The 24,554-nt window shown below is 43.7% G+C and overlaps 1 protein-coding gene across 9 annotated transcripts in view; it reads left to right on the forward strand.

Annotated features, from left to right (window-relative positions):
* pknox2 (pbx/knotted 1 homeobox 2) overlaps positions 1-24,554 on the forward strand; it is a 435,336-nt gene that overhangs the window by 357,533 nt on the left and 53,249 nt on the right. For all 9 annotated transcript variants that reach the window (XM_068053838.1, XM_068053847.1, XM_068053843.1 and 6 more), the window contains exons 7-8: positions 3,669-3,780; positions 17,361-17,458. In XM_068053838.1, coding sequence (XP_067909939.1) covers positions 3,669-3,780; positions 17,361-17,458 — 210 coding nt within the window. The remainder of the gene's footprint in view (positions 1-3,668; positions 3,781-17,360; positions 17,459-24,554) is intronic.

Raw genomic sequence — 24,554 nt, forward strand, 5'->3', positions numbered from 1 at the left:
TAAGGAGCGTCTTACAGGAGCAAAGAGAGATAGAGAAGCGGAGAGGTTCAGGGAGGGAATTCCAGAGCTTAGGGCCGAGTTAGCTGCAGGTATGGCCACCAATGTTGGAGCAATGAAAATCAAAGATGCTCAAGAGGCCAGAATTAGATGAGCAAAGATATCTCGGAGATTTGTGAGACTGGAGGAGATTATATAGAGAGAGGGAGGAGTGAGGAATTTGAAAAGAAGGATGAAAATTTTAAAATTGAGACATTGCTTAACCAGAAGCCAATGTAGGTCGGTGAGATATGTGAATGGAACTTGTTACGAGTAAGGACACAGGCAGCAGAAGTTTGGTTGACCTCAAGTTTACAGAGGGTGGAAAGTCGGAGGTCGGCCAGGAATGGTTTAGAATAGACAAGTCTAGAGGTACCAGAGGCATGGATGAGGGTTTTGGCAGCAAATGAGCTGAGGCAGCAGCAGAGTCCGGTAATGTTACAGAGGTGGAAATAATTGATGCAGATACGTGGTTGGGAGCTCATCTTGGGGTCAAATATGTCACCAGGGTTGCAAACAGTGTGGTTCAACCGCAGACAGTTGCCAGGGAGAAGGATGGAGTTGGTAGCTAGCACACAGAGTTCCAAATAAGTAGATTCACCACAGCTGCAAAGTACCCCTCATCATCAGTCGCATTTCTCAAGCTTGTGCTTTCAGTCATTCTCAATATTTGATGATTACAAGGCCGTGCACCAGGCTGGCACTAACTATCAAATAAGTACAGCAAAAATAGAATTTTCAGTATTTCCAATTTCATAAGTAGGCCAAGATGTAGTTCCAATTTAATTTGAAATTGAGAAATGAATTTCTGACCACCGTGTAATATTTAATCTTCTTGCTGTAATCTCTCTCTTGAGACCACTTCTCCTACATCAGCTCAAAGATCCCAATGCCATTAATTGTTTTATAGTAAGCTCATGACCTTTGCTGCAGATTGGAAGTTATCGTACAAGTATAATACGCATTACTGGTTATGTGATTTTTTTTGTAATTAGCAAGTGCTATCCAGCTGCTTTTTTCTATTGTTTGGTTGTGGGCTTTGGGTGACACTGGCAGTATTTTTGATAAAAGCCTAATTGCCCAGTTGCCCCCAAAATATGGTGTATCAAAGTAAAATACTGTGGTTTCTGGAAATCTGAAATAAAAACAGAAAATGATAGAAGTACTCAGCTGGTCTGACAGCATCTGTAGAGAGGGGAACAGTTAATGTTTCAGAATATGGTGGATGTACCCCCTGAATTGCATAGAAATTACAAAGCATTCAGCTCAATTAGTCCATGTATCATTCTGTGTTGGTGTTTAACTTCCATATGGGTCATCCTAATCCCATGTGTCCAGCTTGTTTCCATAATTCTGTAATTCCACTTTCCTTCAACCACATATCTAACCTGTTCTTAAACACTACTGCAGTCTCTGCTTCAATCAGTAACTCTGGTATTGCATTCCACGACATCACAATCCTCTGTATTTTAAAAAAAGATTCCCCTTCCTTTGTCCTAAATTTCTTGCGTTTAATCTTTTATCTGTTTTCTCTTGTTCTAGATGCTTCTGTATAGTTAGGCATTTATCAAAAACTCTGCCTTCCCAGTGTCAACCTCAACCCACCAGAAACAGGCTGTTTCTATCTACTTTTTCCCATAATGTTAAGCACCTCTCTCAAGTCATGCCTTAATCTCCTCTGTTCGAACAAAACCAACCCAAGTTTTCCTTTATATTTGTATTTCTTCATAGTAGGCAGCATCCAAATGAATCTATGCAGTACCCTCTCCAATGCCTCTGACATCCTTCCTTTAGTGTGGAGCCCTAAAGTGCACACAGACCACCTGTGGTCTCAATGAGGTTTATATAGATTTAGCATCATATCTCAACTTTTATATTCTGTGCCAATTGCCATAAAATCCTGTGTGATGGGTAGGAAATTCCAGGATTCTGAGCTTGCAGTAAAGGAATATAAGTCCCAAGTAAGGATGGTGTGTGAATTGGAGGAGATAACCCAAACTCATTTTGAAATTACCTTTCTTCTCTGAAAGACTGACGGCCTGATTTTAAACCCTCTCCCCACTCCTGAAATGTTGAGGTTGGGAGGGGTGGCTGGGGATGCGTCCTGATTTCAGTATGTTCCAGCAATCCCCCACCCCCGCTCTCACCCCACCACCACTATTTTGACTTTAATTGTCAGCCATGACTCAACAGTAGCACTCCCATCTCTGAGTCAGAATGTTGTGGGTTGAAGTCCCAATCCAGCCACTTGGATACAAAATCCAGGCTGACACTCCAGTGTAGTGCAGTACTGCGAGAATAGTACCGCCAGGTGTGCTGTCTTTTGGATGCTAAACCGAGGCCCCATCTACCCTTTCAGGTGGACATAAAAGATCTGGCAGTGCTATTCAAAGAAGAACAAGGGAAGAGCAAGGGTGGCGCGGTGGCGCAGTGGTTAGCACCGCAGCCTCACAGCTCCAGTGACCTGGGTTCAGTGCCTGTGCGGAGTTTGCAAGTTCTCCCTGTGACCGCGTGGGTTTCCGCCGGGTGCTTTGGTTTCCTCCCACAGCCAAAGACTTGCAGGTTGATAGGTAAATTGGCCATTGTAAATTGCCCCTAGTGTAAGTAGGTGGTAGGAGAATTGAGGGAAGGTGGGGATGTAAGGGAATATGGGATTAATGTAGGATTAGTATAAATGGGTGGCTGTTGGTCGGCACGGACTCGGTGGGCCGAAGGGCCTGTTTCAATGCTGTATGTCTCGATGACTCTAATTCATCCAACATTTTATAGTAAACTTGAAGTCCTAGCCAATGTTTATCCCACAGCCAACATCACAAAAACAGATTCATTGGTCATTATTTCATTGCTGTTTGTGGGACCTTGTTGTGCGTAACCTGGCTACTGCGTTTCCCACCTTACAACAGTGATTACACTTCAAAGGTATTTCACTGACTGAAACGATTTGAGATGTCCTGAGGCCATGAAAGTTGCTATATAAATGCAAGCTGGTCTTTTCTTTTAACTTGCCTGAATTCATGTATGGGCAGCCCACCCTGTCCGGAGAAAAGGGGGCCTAATTTAAATGGCATCATTGAGCCTCACATTTCCCCAAGCTCTTTGGGGGACTCATTATCAGTGTATCAGGGCTCACACTTTCAGTCCCTGCACTCTCAAAACCCCAGCCTGAGATAAAAATCAGGACTTGGAAATGATAGACAAATCAACATTTTCTCCATTACATTAGTGTGAGCAAGACCAGTGGCCATTTATTCTCAAATTGACTCCTCGGACCCAACTCATTGAATCCCACTTAACCTAATGTTGTCAGTAAGACTGACCTAACCCAAATTGGAGCCCAATGCGCCCAGAAACTGCAGTGCTGCACATGAACAAGCTGACCTGGCATTGCAGCACAGCAGTTAAAACATGGAGCCCCAATCTTTTGGTCTGGTTCATAGCTAATCATCAATTATTGGAGATCTGTGGTTTACTGCAGCAGTCCTGCATGCATTTTCTTAAACCATCTGGTATGATGATCCGTTATGGTTTCGATAGAAGTTTCTCTGGGATGTTGACTGGGCCTCCTGTGTAAAGCTGCAGATGCAAACCACCATTCACCCTCACACCTCTTTTATTATTTCTTTTTACTGCAGAGCTCTCCAGACTCTCTGACAATAAACAACGCTGTCAACTCCCAGGGGATTGTGGTACCAACATCCGCGCTACAACAAGGGAATGCTGCCATGGCGACACAGGTGGTAACAGGTAAGGGTTATGGTTAGGATTCAACAAGGGTTGGTCAGTTTTAGATGTTTCCGTTTTCTCTTCTGCCCACCCCACCATGTACATCCTTTTATTTTCTCCCCATCACTCCCCACAATGATGGCCAGTTTAGGCACCTGGAGATGATTTGTTAATATTTATCTATTCCTTGGGTGGGGAATGGGAGGGGAATCTCACTGAGATCTAAACCTTGGAATTAGAAACTTGCAAGCTCACCACTCTCTTGGTAGATGTTTCCCCTACTCCTCCTTGGCCCAAGAATATTCAAACTAATTCTAGCACACACACTACCCTGGCCAAGGTCAACTACATCTGACAGATCTGGATCAATCTTCTTGATCTCTTTAATAATCTTGAAAACTACAATTAGGTCAACCAAAGAGAATAAGAACTTTCCTCTTCACTTGGAATTCTTGAAGCCTGGCATTATCGTGGCTCCCCTTAGCCCCATCAAAAAACAAACAATTACCAGTGGTTCCTTTAAGGCTTGCTGGTTATTCTGTTCAACAACTGGTACAAACGTATGGAGTTTGTGTGGCGTGATCTCCACACCTCAATACCTTGGAACTGCAGTCGGGATCCTGTGTATTTCATGTGATTTTCATACTACATGACCACCCACTTGAAGCAGGCAGATGCTCTGGCCCCGCGTAAGAATTAGAGGAGGCCATTTAGCCCCTCAAGTCTGTTCCACCATTCAGTGAGATCATGCCTGATCTGCGACCTAATGCCTTTGACCCACATCCTTCAATACCTTTGGATAACAAAAAACTATCAATCACTGTTTTAAAATTAACAATTGATCTATCATCAATTGCCATTTGTGGAAGAGAGTTCCAAACTTCTTCCACCCTTTTTGTGTAGAAGTGTTTCCTCATTTCACCCCTGCAAGGTTTGGCTGTAACTTTTAGACTATGCCCTCCAGTCCTATAATTCCCAACCAGCGGAAATAGTTTCTCTCTATCTACCCTACCTGTTCCCCATAATGTCTTGAAAACTTGGATCAAATCACCCCTTAACTGTCTAAGTTTTTGGGAATAAGGCTCTATAATATGTAATCGCTCCTCGTAATTTAACCTTTGGAGTCCAGGTATCATTTTGGTAACTCTACTCCTTTCAAGGCTAATATATCCTTCCCAAGTGTGGTACCCAGAACTGCTCACAGTATTTCGGGTGTGATCTAACAAGGGCTTTGTATAACTGAAGCATGACTTCTACCCCTTGCATTCTAGTCCTCGAGACAGAAAGACCAGCATTCCATTAGCCTTTTTGATTATTTTCTGTTGTTGTTCATGACATGTTCATGTAATTTTACTGACCTATGTACCTGGACCTTGAAGCTGCGCTTCTAGCATTTCACCATTTAGGAATTACCATATTGTATCCTTTTAAGGTCCAAAGTGGATGACCTCAAATTTTCCTACATTGAAATCCGCTTTATAGGCTTTGAGAAGACATTTGCCAGAGTCTACCATCAAAAAATGATGGAGTGCTTAAACAAACTAGAAATTGACAGAAGTGTTAAAGGGACAATTCAGAATCTATATTGGAAGCAATCACCGGTGATGAGACTTGATAACGACTTGACAGATTGTTTCCAATCAAAAGAGGAGTGTGTCAGGGATGTGTTTATGTCCCCAAAACTGTTCAACCGGTATACTGAAGCAGTCTTTAGAGACCTAGAACATCTACCAGGTTGCAATATTGGAGGTTTGAACAATAACAACTTGAGATACGCAGATGACACTGCACTGTTGCAGAGTTAGAAGAGGTACTACAGGAAATTGTGAACAAAGTGAATGCAAGGAGTGTGGAATATGGATTAAGAATGAATGTGAAGAAAACCAGTGGCGCAGTGGTTAGCACCGCAGCCTCACAGCTCCAGGGACCTGGGTTCGATTCTGGGTACTGCCTGTGTGGAGTTTGCAATTTCTCCCTGTGTCTGCGTGGGTTTTCTCCGGGTGCTCTGGTTTCCTCCCACAAGCCAAAAGACTTGCAGGTTGGTAGGTAAATTGGCCATTATAAATTGTCACTAGTATAGGTAGGTGGTAGGGAAATACAGGGGCAGGTGGGGATGTTTGGTAGGAATATGGGATTAGTGTAGGATTAGTATAAATGGGTGGTTGATGGTCGGCACAGACTCGGTGGGCCGAAGGGCCTGTTTCAGTGCTGTATCTCTAATCTAATCTAATCTAAAAAAGACTCTGGTGATGACCGGAGACCAAACCCCAGAAATGAAAATTGAAGTAAATGGACAAGTCCTGGAACTAGTGAAAAGATTTACCTTGAACAGTTTATCACGATGATGGGACATCTGATTGTGAGATCCGAAGGAGAATTGAGATAGCCAAGACCAGCATTGTCAGAATGAAGGACTTGTTAACATCAAAGAAACTGACCCTGAATCTTAGGAAAAGAATGCTGAGGTGCTACATTTTGTCATTTTTTAAAATATTCGTTCGTGGGATGTGGCCATCGCTGGCTATGCCAGCATTTATTTCCCTTCCCTAATTGCCCTTGAGAAAGTGGTGGTGAGCTGCCTTCTTGAACTGTTGCAGTCCTTGGGGTGCAGGTACACCCACAGTGCTGCTGGGAAGAGAGTTCCAGGATTTTGACCCAGCAACAGTGAAGGAACGGCGATATAGTTGCAAGTCAGGATGGTGTATGGCTTGGAGGGGAACTTGCAGCTGGTGATGTTCCCATGAATCTGCTGCCTTTGTCCTTCTAGGTGGTGGAGGGTCGCGGGTTTGGAAGGTGCTGTTGAAGTGGGATTGGTGAGTTGCTGCAGTGCATCTTGTACATGGTGAATGCTGCTGCCACTGTCCGTCAGTGGTAAATGAGTGTTGAAGGTGATAGATGGGGTGCCAATCAAGCGGGCTGCTTTGTCCTGGATGGTGCCGAGCTTCTTGAGTGTTGTTGAAGTTGCACCCATTCAGGCAAGTGGAGAGTATTCCATCACACCCCTGACTTGTGCCTTGTAGATGGTGGACAGGCATTGGGGAGACAGGAGGTGAGTTACTTGCCGCAGAATTCCCAACCTCTGACCTGCTCTTGTAGCTACAGTATTTGTGTGGCTGGTCCAGTTCAGTTGCTGGTGAATGGTGATCCCCAGGATGTTAGTGGGGGATTCAGCAATGGTAATGCCATTGAACGACAAGGGGAGATGGTTAGTTTCTCTCTTGTTTAAGATGGTCATTGCCTGGCACTTGTATGATGCGAACGTTACTTGCCGCTTATCAGCTCATGCCTTGGAGACATGGACAACAAACGAAGAGACTATTGATGAGCTGAATGCGTTAGAGATGTGGACATATCGGAGAATGTTCCGCATATCCTACGCAGACACCAAAACTAATGAGCAAATGCTAGAAGTGGCTGGAGAAAAGAGGAAATTAGTGCATAACATCAGAGAAAGATACAATACTTCGGTCACCTCATTAGAGCATAAGGTCAACAGCGACAATTATTGGAAGGAAAGATCGACGGAAAACCTATGACAGTGAAGCAGAGAAGAAAATGGATGACAGATATAATGGATTCGATGCAGTTGACCGATTCAGAATCTGTAAGGACAGCACCTTCTGGGAAGAAGATGATGCCAATGAACAGCAAACTATATCCATGTTCAAAACTGTGGCAAATTCATTTAACCTATCAATATATCTTAGTAATATTATTATCCATCTACCCTGCTTACAATGCCACTTATCTTTCTGTCATTGGCAAATTTAGACATATGGCTTTCTATCCCATTATCTAAGGTGTTACTAAATATGGTGAATAGTTGAGGCCCCAATACAGATACTTCTCGGGATTGTGGAATTGAATCTCTTGGGGAATTCAACTTCGAGTCACAGTTTTTTTTCTAATTAATAATACCTTTTTAGATTCATTCTCGGGATGTGGTCGTCACTGATAAAGCTCTATTTATTACCTGCCCCCAGTTGCCCCAAGGAGGTGGTGATACAATGTGGTGGTTTGATAAACCACTTGACAGAGCAGTTAAGAGCTGTGGTACTGGAGTCACATACAGGCCAGATTGTGTAAGGATGGCAGGTTTCCCTCCCTAAAGGATATTTCTGAGCCAATTGGGTTTTTACAAGGTTCTGACAACTTCATGGTCATTTTTACTGATACAGGCATCTTATTTCCAGATTTCATTGCATTATCCCCCTGTTGCCTTATCTGCGAACAGTTAACACTGACCAGTGATCAATCCTAGGACCTGCTTTAGTGTCACATCAAATAGTGGCTTTACCAAATTTTGGGAATCTGTTTTCTAGCTTTTTTAATTGCACCATCATGAGCTGTTGCTTGTATATGATGCGTTATTATTATGGTCTATATAAAATGAAAAACAAACTAATGAATGAGTAGTACTAACATGATGTTGATAGATGTCTGTTGTATGTTGTCACATGCTTCACAGGAAATTCATTGGTTGGGCTGGATGAGCTATCGGGCTGTTTACACGTCACATGAGTTGTGAGTCTAATAATCACTTGCAGGGTTAGTGATTAATGCAGAAATTATGACAACATTCAGGGTTATTTTGGTAGGTAGATGAAGGGAGACAGAAACAGGGTAGGTAAATATGATTAGCACCAATTTGCTCACATGGAGGGTAAATGCCAACACGGACTCATTGGATTGAGCTTCCATGTTGTAATGTCTGTGTATTTCTGTTTGTAATGGGATTCACTCTTTAAGGGCATAATTTTTGCAGTCGGTAATGTATTGTCAGTGCTCCAAATGCTGACCAGTAAATTGCTCAGCTGTGCACTAGGGTCTCACCAGTGTGCATATTACTGTGGATTTTGCGTTCATAGTAGTCGTGCTAGGGAATGGAGCTCTTTCCATTTCAAACACCCAGTATCTTCTTCAGGTCGTACATGGTTAGTTGTGTCAAGGAGGCGAGTTACTTGCTGCAGAATTCCAAGCCTCTGACCGGCTCTTGTAACCACTGTATTTATGTGGCTGGTCCAATTAAGTTTTAGTTCTGGCGCATGAGGATATCAAGGCTTTGAAAGGGTACCAGGGAGGCTGGCTGGGATGCAAAATCTTAAGTGTTCTTAGTTATGAGGACAGAGTCCAAGAGTTATTGGGGCATAAGTATGTCTTGGGTGGCAGCATTCAATCAGAATTGAATGTGCCCAATTTTCTTTTCCATCCAGAGAATAACATGCTGCTGCTGCCTAAGATGCAATTATAACCCATTTACTTTGCAGAAGCAGCATGCTGTAGTCAGTCGAGCGATCGCCATCCAATGGATCAGATCAAAGCTCTGCAGTCCTGACACATCCAGTTATGAATGGTGGTGGACAATTAAACAACAAACAGAAGGAGGCTCCAAAAACACCTCCATCCTCAATGATGAGGGAGCCCAACACATCAGTGCAAAAGACCAGGCTGAAGTACTTGCAGCCATCTTCAGCTAGAAGTGCCGAGTGGATGATCCATCTCGCCCTCCCCTTGAGGTCCCCACCATCATAGATGCCAGTCTTCAGACAATTCGTTTCACTTCACATGCTATCAAGAAACGCCTGAAGGCACAGCAAAGGCTATGGGCCCTGACAATATCCCAGCTGCAGTACTGAAGACTTGTGTTCCAGAACTAGCTGTGCCACTAGCCAAGCTGTTCCAGTACAGCTGCAGCACTGGCATCTACCCGGCAATGTGGAAAATTGCCCAGGTATGTCCTGTACACAAAAAGCAGGATAAATCAAATCCGGCCAATTACTGCCCCATCAGTCTACTCTCGGTCTTCAGCAAAGTGATGGAAGGTGTCATCAACAGTGCTATCAAGCAGCACTTAGTCAGCAACAACCTACTCACCGATACTCAGTTTGGGTTATGCCAGGGCCACTCGACTCCTGACCACCTTGGTCCAAACATTGACAAAAGAGCTGAATTCCGGAGGTGAGAGGAGAGTGGTTGCCCTTGACATCAAGACAGCACTTGACCGAGTGTAGCCTCAAGAACACAAGAATTCGGAGCAGGAGTAAACCATGTGGTCTATCGAGTCTGCTCCGCCATTTAAAACCATCATGGCTGATCTTGGGATTCAACTCCACTTTCCTGCCTGCTCATCATATACCTTGATTCCATGAGAGGCCAAAAATCTATCTACTGAGCCTTAGATGTATTCAACGATGGAGCATCCACAAACCCTCTGGGTTAGAGAATTCCAAAGATTTGAATGTAGTAATTTCTCCTCATCTCAGTCCTGAATGATTGGCCGCTTGTCCTAAGATTCTGCCCCTGTGTTTTAGATTCCCTGACCAATGGAAATAATTTCTGTGTCTACCCTATCCAGAGCCTTTAGAATGTTATATGTTTTAATGAGATCACCTCTCATTCTTCTAAACTCCAGAGAATACAGGCCCAATTTACTTAACCTCTCATCATAGGATAACCCCCTCATCCCAGGGACCAATCTAGTGAACCTTCGCCCCAATGCAAGTATATCCTTTCTTAAATGTGAAGACCAAAACTGCACGCAATACCCCAGATGTGGTCCCACCAAAACCCTGCACAATTGTAGCAATACTTCCTTATTCCTGTAGTCCAATCCCCATGCAATAAAGGCCAACATGCCATTTGCCTTCCTAATTGTTTGATGTATCTGCATGTTAACTTTCTGCCTTCCTTGTACAAGTACACCCAAGTCTCTTTGAACATTGACATTTACAAGGTGCTAGGAGCCCTAGCAAAATTGAAGTCATTGGGAATCGGGAGAAGAAACTCTCCACTGGCTGGAGTCATATCTAGCTCAAAGGAAGATGGTTGTGGTTATTGGAGGCCAATCATCTCAGCTCCAGGACTGCAGGAGTTCCTCAGGGTATTGTCCTAGGCCCAGGCATCTTCAGCTGCTTCATCAATGATCTTCCCTCCAACATAAAGTCAGAAGTGGGGATGTTCGCAACTCCTCAGATACTGAAGCAGTCTGTGCCCGCATGCAACAAGATCTGAACAACATTCAGGCTTGGGTTGATAAGTAGCAAGTGACATTCATGCAACACAAGTGCTAGGCAAAGACCATCTCCAACAATAGAGAATCTAACCATCTCCCCTTCACATTCAACAGTACTACCATCACTGAATCACCTCCAACACCATCCTGGAGGTTGCCATTGACTAGAAAGTTTAACTGGACCAGCCATGTAAATACTGTGGCTACAAGAGCAGGTTAGAGGCTGGGAATTCTGTAAAAAGTAACTCATCTCCTTACTCCCCAAAGCCTGTCCACCATTGTGATGGAATACTCTCCACTTGGCTGGATGAGTGCAGCTCCAACAACCCTCAAAAAGCTCAACACCATCCAGGACAAAGCAGCTCGCTTGATCGGCACCCCATCCACGACTTTAAACATTCACTTCCTCCACCATCAGTGCACAGTGCAGCAGTGCAAGATGCACTACAGAAACTCGTCAAGACTCCTTCCACAGCAGCTTCCAAACCCGCAAACTCAACCACATAGAAGAGCAAGGGCATCAGGCACATGGAAACACCACCACTTGTAAGTTCCCCTCCAAATCATTCACCATCCTGACTTGGAAATAGATCACCCTTCTTTCACTGTTTAGTTTAGTTTAGTTTAGAGATACAGCACTGAAACAGGCCCTTCGGCCCACCGAGTCTGTGCCGACCATCAACCACCCATTTATACTAATCCAACACTAATCCCATATTCCTACCACATCCCCACCTGTCCCTATATATTTCCCTACCACCTACCTATACTAGGGGCAATTTATAATGGCCAATTAGCCTATCAACCTGCAAGTCTTTGGCATGTGGGAGGAAACCGGAGTACCCGGAGGAAACCCACGCAGACACAGGGAGAACTTGCAAACTCCGCACAGGCAGTACCCGGAATCGAACCCGGGTTCCTGGAGCTGTGAGGCTGCGGTGCTAACCACTGCGCCACTGTGCCGCCACTGTTGCTGGGTCAAAATCCTGGAACTCCTTTCCTAACAGCTCTGTGGGTGCACCTACACCAGCTGGACTACAGCGGTTCAAGAAGGCGGCTCGCTACCACCTTCTCAACGGCAATTAGGGATGGGCAATAAATTCTGGTCTTGTCAGTGACATCCACATCCCAAGAATGAATTAAAAGAAAGAAACATAAACTTAGAGGGAATATGATTGAAATTTGGTGAAACCATGAAGAGTTAGGTTAGATGCCAGGATGTAGTTCTTTTCAGAGTTGTTACCCTATAAATTGCACTGTTGGCACATGTGATATAAAAAAAAATTAGATCTTGAGAGAAGAAGGAATTCCTAGTTATTGCCCAACGATGCTAATTAATTGTAATTATTGGTGAATGGAGAGCCAATGGAGGTCAGCAAAGATAGGCATGATGGAGGAGCATGACTTTGGTGAGGATGCCGGCAGTGGAGGTTTGGACAAGTTGAAGTTCATGACCTGCATTGTATTTGGGGATATGGTGCATTATCCCTCCTGGTCCTCTTTGACATCAAAATGTTAAACACACTACACTGACCTCTTCCAATGCCTATCTTCCGTTGTCCAGTTACAGGGGCCTGCCATTGCGTGGTTCTGCTGCTACCTTACTGACTATAGACAGAGGATATCTAGAGAATAGCATCTCTTCCCACTCACTCCCACAGCGTCACCACAGGATTTCCCAAAGTGCTATCTTTGGCTCCTGTTCATCCACATATACATACTGCACTGGACAACATTATTGCAGATGCTGGGTCAGCTTCCTTGTAGGCCAATAATACCCATCCCTACCTCTCTGCCCCCTCTGAAAAGCCTCTGTGCTTTCAGATTGCTTGTCCAATTTCTGGTTTTGAATTCAGCTCAACAGCAAGATGACCGGAAAAGAAAGGGAAGAGAAAAAGGAAGATGGGGTGGCAGTACTGATTAAGGAAAACACTGTAGTGTTGGAAAGGGGGGATGTCCTTGTGGGGGCAAAGACAATCCATTTGGTTAGAGTTGAAAAACAAAATGGGTATGATCACCTTACTGCGGGTATTCTATAGATCTCCAAATATAAAGAGATAGAGGAGCAAATCTGCAGGGAAATCATAGAATCGTGCAAGAACTGTAGAGTGGTGACATTGTGTGACTTTAATTACCCAAATATCGATTGGGATAATGTTTGAGTAAAGGGAAAAGAGGGGGAGGAATTTCTGAAATGTTTTCAGGAGAACTGCCTTGACCAGTATGTTCTTTGTCCAGCTAGGAAGGAAGCATTGCTGGATCTGGTGCTAGGGAATGAAGTGGGCCAAGTGGACCAACTTTGTGGTGGAACACTTGAGTAAGAGTGATCATTGTATCATAAGGTTTAGATTAGTAATGGAGACAAGTAAGGAAAAATCTTAAGTAGCTTGATAGGGGAAACTGTAACAGAACAATGAGTGATCTTTAAGGAGATGTTGTTTCAGGTACAGGCTAGGTACATTCCAACAAGAGTAAAAGGTAGGGGAGCCAAAGCCAGGGCTCCTTGGATGATGAAGGCGATGGATAAAATGAAGAAGCAAAAATAAGAGGGTGGATGATGTATGTCATGTGAATTCTTCAAGTGAGAATCAGGTCAAATACAATATGTTGAGAGGGAAGGTGAAGAGGAAAATTAAACTGGCAAAGACAGAATATGAGAATAGAATGGCAGTTAACATAAAAGGGAACACAAAAATCTTCTACTGGCATGTAAATAGTAAGTGGGTCATAAGAGGTGGGGTAGGGCCTCTTAGGGACAAAGAGGGTGATATATTCTTAGAGGTGCAGGGTAAGGCTAGAATACTTTGAGTACTTTGTATCAGTGTTTACCAAGGAAGAGGATGCTGACAAAATTTTGGTAGAAGTAGAGATAATGGATGAGGTGAAAACTGATGGGCAGAATGTACTGGAAAGGCTGACTATGCTTAAAGTGGATAAGTTGCTTGGTTGGGATGGCTTGCACCCCAGGTTGCTAAAGGAAGTTGGGGTGGAGATAGAAGAAAGGCTTGTCATAATCTTCCAATCTTCCGTAGATACAGGGGAGGTGGCAGAGGATTGAAGAGAGGCAAATGGGACACCCTGATTCAAGAACGATTGTAAGGACATTCCTAATAACTGCAGGCTGGTCAGTTTAACATCACGGGTGGATAAGGCTTTAGAAACAACAATCAGGGAAAAAATGATCGGTCACTTGGAGAGTTTTGAGATAATTGAGGAGAGCCAGAACAAATTTGTAAAAGGTAAATCATTCTTGACTAATGTAGTTGAATATTTTGCTGAAGTAACAGAGAAGATTGCTGAACAAAAAGTCATAAGAATATAAGAAATAGAAGCAGGAGTAGGCCATTCGGCCCCTCGATCCTGCTTTGCCACTTAATAAGATCATGGATGTTGTCTATATAGATTTTAAGGAAGTGTCTGACCAGGTACCACGTAAAAAGCTTTTTAACAAAATGAAGGCTCATGGAATAGGCGGGTCAGTGTTAGCTTTGGTTAAAAAAAAATTGTTTAAGGACAGAAAACAGCGAATTGTGGTAAATGGTTATTTTCCAGACTGGAAGATGGTAGACAGTGATGTTCCCCAAGGCTCAGTGCTAGGAACACTGATTTCTTTTGTTTCATGTGACTTGGACATTGAAATACAGAGTAAAATTTCAAAATTTGTCAATGATAAACTTGGAGGTGTGTCAGATGGTGAGGATGATACCAACAGGACAGAGATAGGCTAGCAGAATGGGCAGACAAGTGACAGATGGGATTTAATACAGAGAAGTGTGAGGCAATGCATTTTGGCAGAAGGGATAGGGAGAGACAATACAGACTAAATAGCATAGTTCTAAAGAGTGTACAGGGACAGAGGGACCTGGGGGTTCATGTGCATAGACCGTTGAAGGTAACAGGGCATATTGGGAGAGTAGTTAGCAAAGCATGTGGAATCTTGGGCTTCATTAATAGAGATATTGTGTACAAAAGAAGGGAAGTTATGCTGAACCTTTATAAAGTCCTGGTTAGGCCACAACTAGAATGTTGTGTCCAAATTTGGGTAACTTCAGGAAGGATGTGACGGTCCTTTAGAGGATGCAGAGGAGATTTACAGAATGGTTCCAGGGATGAGGGATTTTAGCTACAAGGTTGGATTGGAGAAGCTGAGTTTTTTTCCCTTGGAGTAAAGGAATCGAGGTGAGATTTGATGAGAGGTATGGAAGATTATGATAGGTTTTGGTAAGGTAGATAAAGAATAGCTGTTCCCATTAGTTGATGGTACAAAGATGAGGGGGCACAGATCCAAGGTTATGGGGAAGAGATGCAGGGTGAACATGAAGTACTTTTTTACGCATCAAATGATCTGGAACTCGCTGCCTTCGAGGGTGTTGGAAGCTGAGACGATGAATGATTTCAAAAGGAAAATGAATGGGTCTTAGGGGGAAATAAACTTGCAGAGCTATGGGGATAGAGTGGGGAAATGGGACTGATTGGATTGCTCTACAGAGAGCCAGCATGAACTCGATGGGCCAAATGGCCTCCTATTGTGCTATAATGACTCTGTGACTAAAACCATAATCTCTGGCCCCTACCACAAATTATGCTATTTTGCCTCTGAGTTCACCACTTCCCCACAACATCCTCCAGCTCAAATCACCCCCCTCATGGGAACGCTCCATTCCTCTGGCTCTGATCTCTTTCATGTGACCCCTTCCCATTAAAGGCCTGCTGCCCAACCCGAACCCAACAGGACCTGACGACGTGTTGGGTTCGGGTGAGGTCGCTCTTCCGGGTCCGGCTTTCAGACTCGGCTCGGCTCGGGCCAAGCCAGGTCCAGGTCGAGAACACACAGTAAGTATTGCTCTGCTGGGAAGTTGAGTTTAGTAAGTGTCAAAAGTTGAAAAGCCTACCTGAGCTGGGAGTCCAGGACATCAAGGAGGGAAACTCTGAGTCTGCGCAGTGAGCATCTCTATGACGTCATCACGCTCATTCATGCTGCAGCTTCCTGCAGATTCAGAATCGCAAGGTAGGTAAAGTGAACATTCTGGGGGTTGGGCGTGGGAAAAAATGGAGGGACTCGGGCCGGGTCGGGCTCGGGTCTGATGTGGTTCTGTCGGGTTCGGGTCGGGTTTTTTTTCCTGACCTGAGCAGGCCCTTACTTCCCATCACCTCACGATTAGCATCGGAGCCTTCAGTCACCTGGGCCCCACCCACCCTCTGGAATTTTCTCCTTAAACACCTCTGTTTCTCCACCTGTCTGTCCTCTTTCAAAAAGTTTTCAAAACCCAATTTTAAAAAAAGATTGGTCTTAGGGTATGGGCCACACTGATGAGGAAGTATTTATTGCCCATCCCTAGGGCATTAAATCAACCCTACAGTCTGTGACTGGAGTCGCATGTAGGGCCAGCCAGGTTGGGCTAGCTTTACCTGAAGGACATTCGTGAATCAGTTGGGTTTTTATGATGATCAGCAGCTTTCTGGTGATAACCCACAAATTACCAAATCAATTGAATCCACTTTCACAACTTGCCATGTACTTACGAGCTCTGGGCTTTTAGTCCTGTAACATAACCACTTAAGCTACCGTTTCCATTTCTTTCCCAAGCTTTTAATTGCCACCCATCATCTTTCGCTGTCTGGCTCAGTGATTGTTTTCCATACATCCATCTGCGAAACACCTCGGGACAGTGGCAGACTAAAAGCTTGATGGCACTATGTTAAAGGATGGGTTATGATTTGTTTTTTCCTATATAGCTTAAATAAACTTTGTGACAGCTCTGTATTAATTTATCAATTTTGTAGAGTTTTTTTTACGTTTTAATTTTTAAATTTTATATTTCTGACAGCTGATCACTTGAGGGAATATTAAAGAAAATATTTGGTTCTTTATTTGCTGTCAGTTGCCCGAGCTGACTCCGTAGTTTAGAAACATACTTATGCATAAGCGGGGTCTGTACTCAAATGAAGCAGGTTCTTTGCCTTTTGAAATGAGCTCTGTTGCAAGTTTCAGCCCAGTTATATTAAAGCTGGTATACAGTTAGGTACTCTAGCAAGTTGGTAAATCATTTCCTTCGGGCATAAAATGATCAGAAACAAGCTCATGATTCCACTGTTATGGACCTAATTTCAGATAACAAGAGGAGCAGAGTCTGTTTTGAAAGGGAAGGAAGGCCCATGCCAGTTCCATGGGGTCACCACACTTCCAAGCTGCCAACTGAAGAGCAGCATTGCCAAAGAATATCAGATTGGTAGAGCAGTTTGGATAGTTGCCACACCAGAGGAGGACCTCTGGCAGGGTTTAAAAAGTTGCGCATGCTGCTGTCCTGGGATTGCTGGCTGATAGCTGATGATCCCAAGAACTGAAAAATAGATGAGTTATAAAATCTCATTTGAGCTTCTAATATTTTGTCTGCTGTACTTGTATCATTTCATCTGCCTTATCTATATTATTGTCTGCGTTTCCTATATGATTATGCTATTTGGTTGCAGTTGTCTCTGGAATAAGAAACCTGCACTATTTAGATGCAGATTAGTGTGTAGCAAAGAGTTTCCGAAAAGGGAAGTCAAAATGTCTTCACATTGTTTTTTGTGCTGTATTACTTCACAGGTGGAACAATTTACCAGCCAGTAACTATGGTAACCTCTCAGGGTCAAGTGGTGACCCAGGCCATTCCACAGGGTACAATACAAATCCAGAACACACAGGTGAGCGATGTAGACAGTTTCTATAGTCCTTTGTATTTTGGCCCTTGAGGCTGCCGAGATGAAAACTGTAGAATTCTTAACTAAGTCTAAATTCTGAATTTTGAGTTAGCTTAGCATCAGAGACCAAGAATCTGCTTAAAGCAGGTGGAGAATGGGATAGAGACATCTCATGAGTTCACTTTCATTTTTCTGAGTACCTGATTCATAATCTTGTTAGAAGGCCATTCACTTGGCCCCTCCCCAGGGAGAACATTTACTGAACATGAGAGCTGGCCTAATGGCAGACATAATCATTACACGAGATACTTACTGACTATCCCAGAGAATCGTTAAAACGGTGCTGACTGTACCCCAGTGAGACAGCCATTAACACAGGGTGCTGACTGTATTCCACTGAGAGAATCATTAACACAAGGTGCTGATGTTACCCCAGTGAGAGAATCATTAACACAGAGCACTGACTGTACCCCAGTGAGAGAATAATTAACTCAGGGTACTGTCTGTACTCCAGTGAGACAGTCATAACACAAGGTGCTGACTGTACCCCAGTGACACAGTCATTAGCACAGCGTGCTGCCTGTACCCCAGGGAACCATTAACACAAGATGCTGGCTGTGCCCAAGTGAAAGAATCATTAACACAGAGCACTGACTGTATCACAATGAGGGAATCTTTGACACAGGGTGCTGACTGTACCCCAGTGAGAGAATAATTAACACAGGGTGCTGACTGTACCCCAGTGACCATCATTAGCGCAGAGCACTGACTGTACCCCAGTGAGCGAATCATTGACGCGGTTGGCTGATTGTGCCCCTGTGAGAGAATCATTAACACAGGGTACTGTCTGTACCCCAATAAAATGTCAGTGTCTTGAGGATAAATGAAATGGCATCAGCACCAATTATTGTCAGTAAAAATGTTTCTGGACGGTATGGTACGTGGGGACTGTATCACATTGCTGTTTGTAGGACCTTGCTGTGTGCACAGTAGCTGCTACATTTGCCTACATAATAGTGACTACACTTAAAAAGTAATTCACTGGATTTGAAGTGTTTGGGACATCTTGAGGATATGAATGTCACTATATAAATGCACATTTTTCTGTTGTTGAATTCATCCTCACATGGTGACTAGGTAATGGAATGGGCTAGGAACTGACCTTTTACTTTCTGGACCTGGATTGAAACTTAGCGGATGGCAGTCTGCTGTGTTTGCTGGCCTTAAGCATTCTGTTTAAATGAAGTCGGGTAGTCCTTACTTCAGTTCCTAGTGGGCTCAGATCCACAGCACAAATTACTAATTGATGAGAAATTGGCAAACTTGCTTAGATTGCCAAAGTTATGCCAGTCCTCCTGTAGCCTCTTACAATTAGGGCAGTTAGAACACTCTTACAAGAAATCCATGTCGGTGGGGCCGAATACAAGGAGCTCTACTGTGTCTGATTGGGGAATGCTTGATGTTGATCTTGGGTGCCTAACCATTCCTCAATGTGAGCAAAGAATTCACACAAAATAAAGAATTTAGGAGAATAGTACAGGCAAGACATGGGAAAAGTGGAGCTGTGTGCTTAAACAGATTCTGCACAGTAGAATAATTTGACTGGATATCCTGTCTTAAATAATGTTCTTTATATTTACTGTGGAATGGGAGTAGTGGCAGTAATCTGACACTAACTGTAATTACTTCAGTACCGTCCTATATACCATTGAACACTGTGGGGCTTGATCACACCAATTAAAACAATGCTAATCAGACTAAAGTTGTCCTGCATATGTTTGGGGGGTGTTTGGGTCTGGGGTGTTCAGGGAACATGCTAGCTGTGAAATCGTATGGAAGTTGACTATTTCTCATTGACTTTCACCCAATGCTCCTACACAAACGCCTCATTATTTTTTTTGCATAAATAGATTTCTGCTGTGCGTGTTTACAAGTACAACGATTCATTAGCACTTGCTGTGAGGCAATCATTGAAAGTTTTCAGGACTGTGAAGAAATACAAGATATCTTGAAAAAAAATTGTATAATGATTGTATATTCTGTGCTGCCTTAAAGGAGCCTTACCAGTCATGATTTTAACTGAAATTGCACTGTGAACTAACTCTTCTGTATGCGTTTGCGAGAGGAACCAGGGCCAAGAGGGTGAAAATGCAAAGCATGTGCTAGAACACGTACAAACTGAGAAGGTCAGACATATGGCCTCGTCACAGCATGACCTCTGAATGCATTTATCTTCAAATTTAGTCATATAGGAGCAAGAGTAGACTATTCAGCAATAACAACTTGTATTTATATAGTGCATTTAATGTAGTAAAATGTCCCAAGAAGCTTCACAAAACATTATGAAGCAAAATTTGACCTAGTGATATTGGGGCGAATGACCAAACGTTTGTCAAAGAGTGTCTTAGGTTTTAGGGAGTGTCTTGAAGGAGGGAAGAGAAGCGGTGATGTTTAGGGAGGGAATTTGAGCTTTAGAATCTTGGCCGCTGAAGGCATGACTGCCAATGGTGGAGCGACTAATTTGGGGATGTTTAAGGGGCCTGAATTGGAAGAGCGCAGAGATCCAGAGGGTTGTAGGGCTGGAGAAGGTTACAGAGATAGGGAGGGGAAAGGCCAGGGAAGGATTTGAAAACAAGGCTGAGAATTTTAGAATCTAAGCATGGCTTAATGGGGAATGAATGTAGGTCAGTAAGCATCAGGGTGATGGGCAAATGGGTCTTGTATGAGTTTGGACATGGGTAGGAAAGTTTTTTGGATGTCAAGTTTATGGAGGGTAGAACTTGGGAGTTTGACCAGGCGTGCATTGGAATAGTCAAGGCTGGAGGTAACAAAAGCATGAATGCGGGCTTCAACCATAAATAAACTGAAGCACGGGTAGAGTCAGGCGATGTTATGGAGGTGGAAATAGGAGGTCTTAGTGATGGCCTGGATATGTGGACGGAAGCACATCTCGGGGTCAAATGTAACACCAAGGTTGAAAACAGTTGCCAGGGAGAGAGATGGAGTCAGTGGCTAGGGAACAGAGTTTTGTCAGGGACTGAAGTCCATGGCTTCGGTCTTCATAATATTTAGCTGGAGGAAATTTCTGCTTATCCAGCACTGGATGTCAGACAAGCAGTCTAACAATTTAGAGACAATGGAAAAGTCAGTAGAAGTGCTGGTGAGGTAGAGCTGGATGTCATCAGCGCACATGTGGAAACTGATGCTGTATTTTCAGATGATGTTGCTGAGGGGCAGCATGTAGATCAAAAATAGTAAAGGGCCAAGAGTGAGTTTGGGCGACACTAGAGGTAACAGTGAGGAAACAGGAAGAGAAGCCATTGCAGGTGATTCTTTGGCTACGATTAGTTAGATAAGAATGGAACCAGGTAAATGCAGTCATATTGAGCTGGATGACAGTGAAGATCCCTTGAAGAAGGATGGTGCGGCCATCTGTGTGAAAGGCTGCAGACAGGTCGAGAAGGACAAGGAGGGATAGATTTACCTTTGTCACAGTCACATTGATGTAATTTGTAACTTTCATAAGAGCCGTTTCAGTACTTTGGTACAGACGGAAACCTGATTCAAACATGGGGTTCTGGAAATCATGGGCACGGATTTGGGGGGCGCCAACATGTTCAAAGACTTTGGAGAGGAAAGGGAGGTTGGAGATTGGGCACTAGTTTGCAAGGATGGTGGGGTTAAGGGATTTTTTTTGAGAGGGGTGATGATGGCAGATTTAAAGAAGAGGGGGATAAAGAACCGTTAACAATATCAGCTAACATGGGAACCAGGAAGTGGGGGGGTTGGGCGGTCAACAGTTTAGTGGGTATAGCATCGAGGGAGCAGGAGGTGGGTTTCGTGAACAAGATGAGCTCAGAGAGGGCATGTGGGGTGATGGGAGATAAACTAGAGAAAGATGCAAGTTCAGGGCTAGGGCAAGGGAGAACCTAAGAGGAATTCTGGTCCAGTGGGCTCAGGGCAAGGGAGGGATGCAGCAGAGGTAAGTGGGTGGCCTCAATATTAGTGACAAAAATGCAAATTAGCTTCTCATACTGCTTCACCATTCAATTACATTATTACTAATCTGTACGTAAATCCCATTTTCCTGCATTTGCTCCATATTCCTTGAAACCTTACCTAATAGAAGTCTACCGAGCTCAGTTTTGAAAGCTTCAATTGTCCCCCAGCATCCACAACCGTTTGGAAGGGAAAATTCCCGATTTCTGCTACCCTTTGTGGAAGTGCTTCCGATTTCCCTGCACATGGCCTGGCTCTAATTTTCAGACTATGTTCTCTTGCTCTTGCTTCCCTCATCAGAGGAAGTAGTTTCTCTGTATCTACCCTACCAAATCCTTTCAACATTTTAAATATCCTCATCAGGTCACACCTCAATCTGCTATACTCTGAAATACACGTCAAGTTTATGTGACGTGGTTTCATAATATAATCCTCTAAGCCCCAGTAGCATTCTGAATTTGCTCCCCTTATATATAGTTGCCTCCCGGATACTGATCAACCTCTGCCAGGGGATCGTTATTGTATAATCCTTAACATTCTTTGTTAGCAGATGCGATTATGAAAAGAAATTACAGACAAGCCCCGATCCTACCACACACATCCTTACCTTAATCTGTATTACCCACATGCTTTGCACCACGGTCCTTTGATCGCAGAAACTGGCTCATTCTTCCTCTTCCCCACCAGCCCCCGCCCCCCCCAGCCCAATGTCACTGAAACCTATTATGCCACCAGAATTGTTGCCTTCTGCAGCCAAAATCAGCTAAGTCAGCACAGACTGTGGATCAAACATGTGATCCTCCTGTCTCGTTTGGCTCAGTGGATTTACTAACTGAGCTATCCTGGGCACAGATAGCACCATATCTGAAAATCTCAAACTCTGCAGGTTTTTGGGCAACAGTCAGGATAAATCACTTGTACTTTCTTAGGGGAACATGCATCAGTCTGTATAGAGATATGCCGTAGGTGTTGCATGTATTCTCAGATTTCTGACTCACCAGTAGAAATTTCTCCTGGAATGGTAGCGTTTCTAGTGAGAAGCTGTACAAAGCTGGGGCGGCACAGTGGCGCAGTGGTTAGCACCGCAGCCTCACAGCTCCAGCGACCCGGGTTCGGCTCTGGGTACTGCCTGTGCGGAGTTTGCAAGTTCTCCCTGTGACTGCGTGGGTTTCTGCCAGGCGCTCCGGTTGCCTCCCACAGCCAAAGACTTGCAGGTTGATAGGTAAATTGGCCATTGTAAATTGCCCCTAGTGTAGGTAGGTGGTAGGAGAATTGAGGGAAGGTGGGGATGTGGTAGGGAATATGGGATTAATGTAGGATTAGTATTAATGGGTGGTTGATGGTCGGCACTGACTCGGTTGGCCGAAGGGCCTGTTTCTCTATATGACTCTAAAGATTCAGATCTGATGGGTCACTTTTTTTTCAGTCCTGAGGGAGCACTGCACCATCATTCAGATGAGATGCTAAAACCCAACTGCCCTCTCTTAAGGGCACATAAATGATTCAAGGGTACGATTTGAAGGGGAGCAGGGGATTCGTCCAATGTCTGGCCCAACATTTAACTCTCAACCAACACTTAAAGCAAAATATTATCTGGTCATTTATTTAATCACTGATTGTGGGGTTGTTCTGAGTATGAATTGGCTGCCGGATTTCGTACATTACAACAGTGACTACACTTCAAAAGTATTTCATTGGCTGTAAAGTGCTTTGGGATGTCCTGAAGTCGTGCTTTCCTGGGTGATGGCTTTATCTTGCTGCTTTATCCCTTGCATATTACTGGATTGCCCCTTTGCTCTGTGCAAAAATCACACAATCACCAAATCTGTGTTGTCACAATTTCTATTCATCGTCCACGCCACCCAGAAAGTTCTGGATTGATTAGTATGCTATCTTTGCCAGTTAGCTGGCTATTTAGCAAGTTAAGTAGTTATCTGTTGGGCTGAGCTCTGTGCTAGTGTTAATGTACCTGAGATTCCAGCAAGCACAGAGTTGGACATTTCCTGTGAGTGCATTTAAAATATTTTTTAAAAAACATCCCAAAGATCTTACTATCTGCTAAAAGGCATATCACCATGTAGTGTTTGCCTAAAAATATCCTCTTTCATCTCTGAGCCATTGCACATTCCTCTTTTTCTTGTCATTTCTGCTGTGCCAGATCCTTTGAGTTTTGATTACATCATTGTGGTACAAAGCATGAATGAAAAGCAGAGCTCAGGCTTTTGGAACAATATGTGTCTGGAGAACAAGCAGTCAGGGATCTCAAGACTAGCGGCCAAACACTCAACAAAGCCCCTTTCATGACAATCCTGTACTACTTTGGTAATTTAACACATCAGAACCTTCCATAACTGTCTGAGATCCATTGGGGGAGGATTAAAGTGTGACACAAATCGCTGTGGTAATTGATTGATCTGTTTATGATAAAAATGTATTACTAGCCATTAAATATAGAATGGTGCAAGTCCTGTAACCTGTAATTCCAGAGCATTCTCGAAAAAAAAGTCAGTCCACGTCTGACCATTCAGGGTGGTCATAAAATATCCTGAGGACCTAATCAGAGTTCTGGTGTCCTGGACAGCATTCATTTCATAAAAATATAAGAAATATGAGCTGGATTAAGCCATTTGGTCCCTCTAGCTTCCTGCTCTATTCAGTAAGATCACAGCTGATCTGATTGTGGCCTTAACTTCACTTTCCTGCCCGCCCTCCATGACCCCTGACTCCCTTATCAATCAAAAATCTGTCTAACTAAACCTTGAATATATTTAAGGACCCAGCCTCCACTGCTGTCTAGAGAATGACCCTCTGAATGAAGAAATTCCTCCTTATCTCCATCTTAAATGGGAGACCCCTTATCTTGAAATTGCACCCTCCCCCCAGTTCCAGATTCTCCCACAAAGGGGAAACCTCCTCTATGTCTACCTTGTCAAGCCCCCTCAGAATCTTTATATATTTCAATAAGATCACCTCTCATTCTTCCAAACTCCAATGAATATAGACCAAGCAATACCACCAAAATGTCAGCCATTGGGTGTTGATTGCAGGACCTTGCATGCAAATTGACTGCTGTGTTTACCTAAAGAATAACTTCATTGGC

The sequence above is a fragment of the Heterodontus francisci genome, chromosome 22 (assembly GCF_036365525.1).
Source record: "Heterodontus francisci isolate sHetFra1 chromosome 22, sHetFra1.hap1, whole genome shotgun sequence".
NCBI lineage: Eukaryota > Metazoa > Chordata > Chondrichthyes > Heterodontiformes > Heterodontidae > Heterodontus > Heterodontus francisci.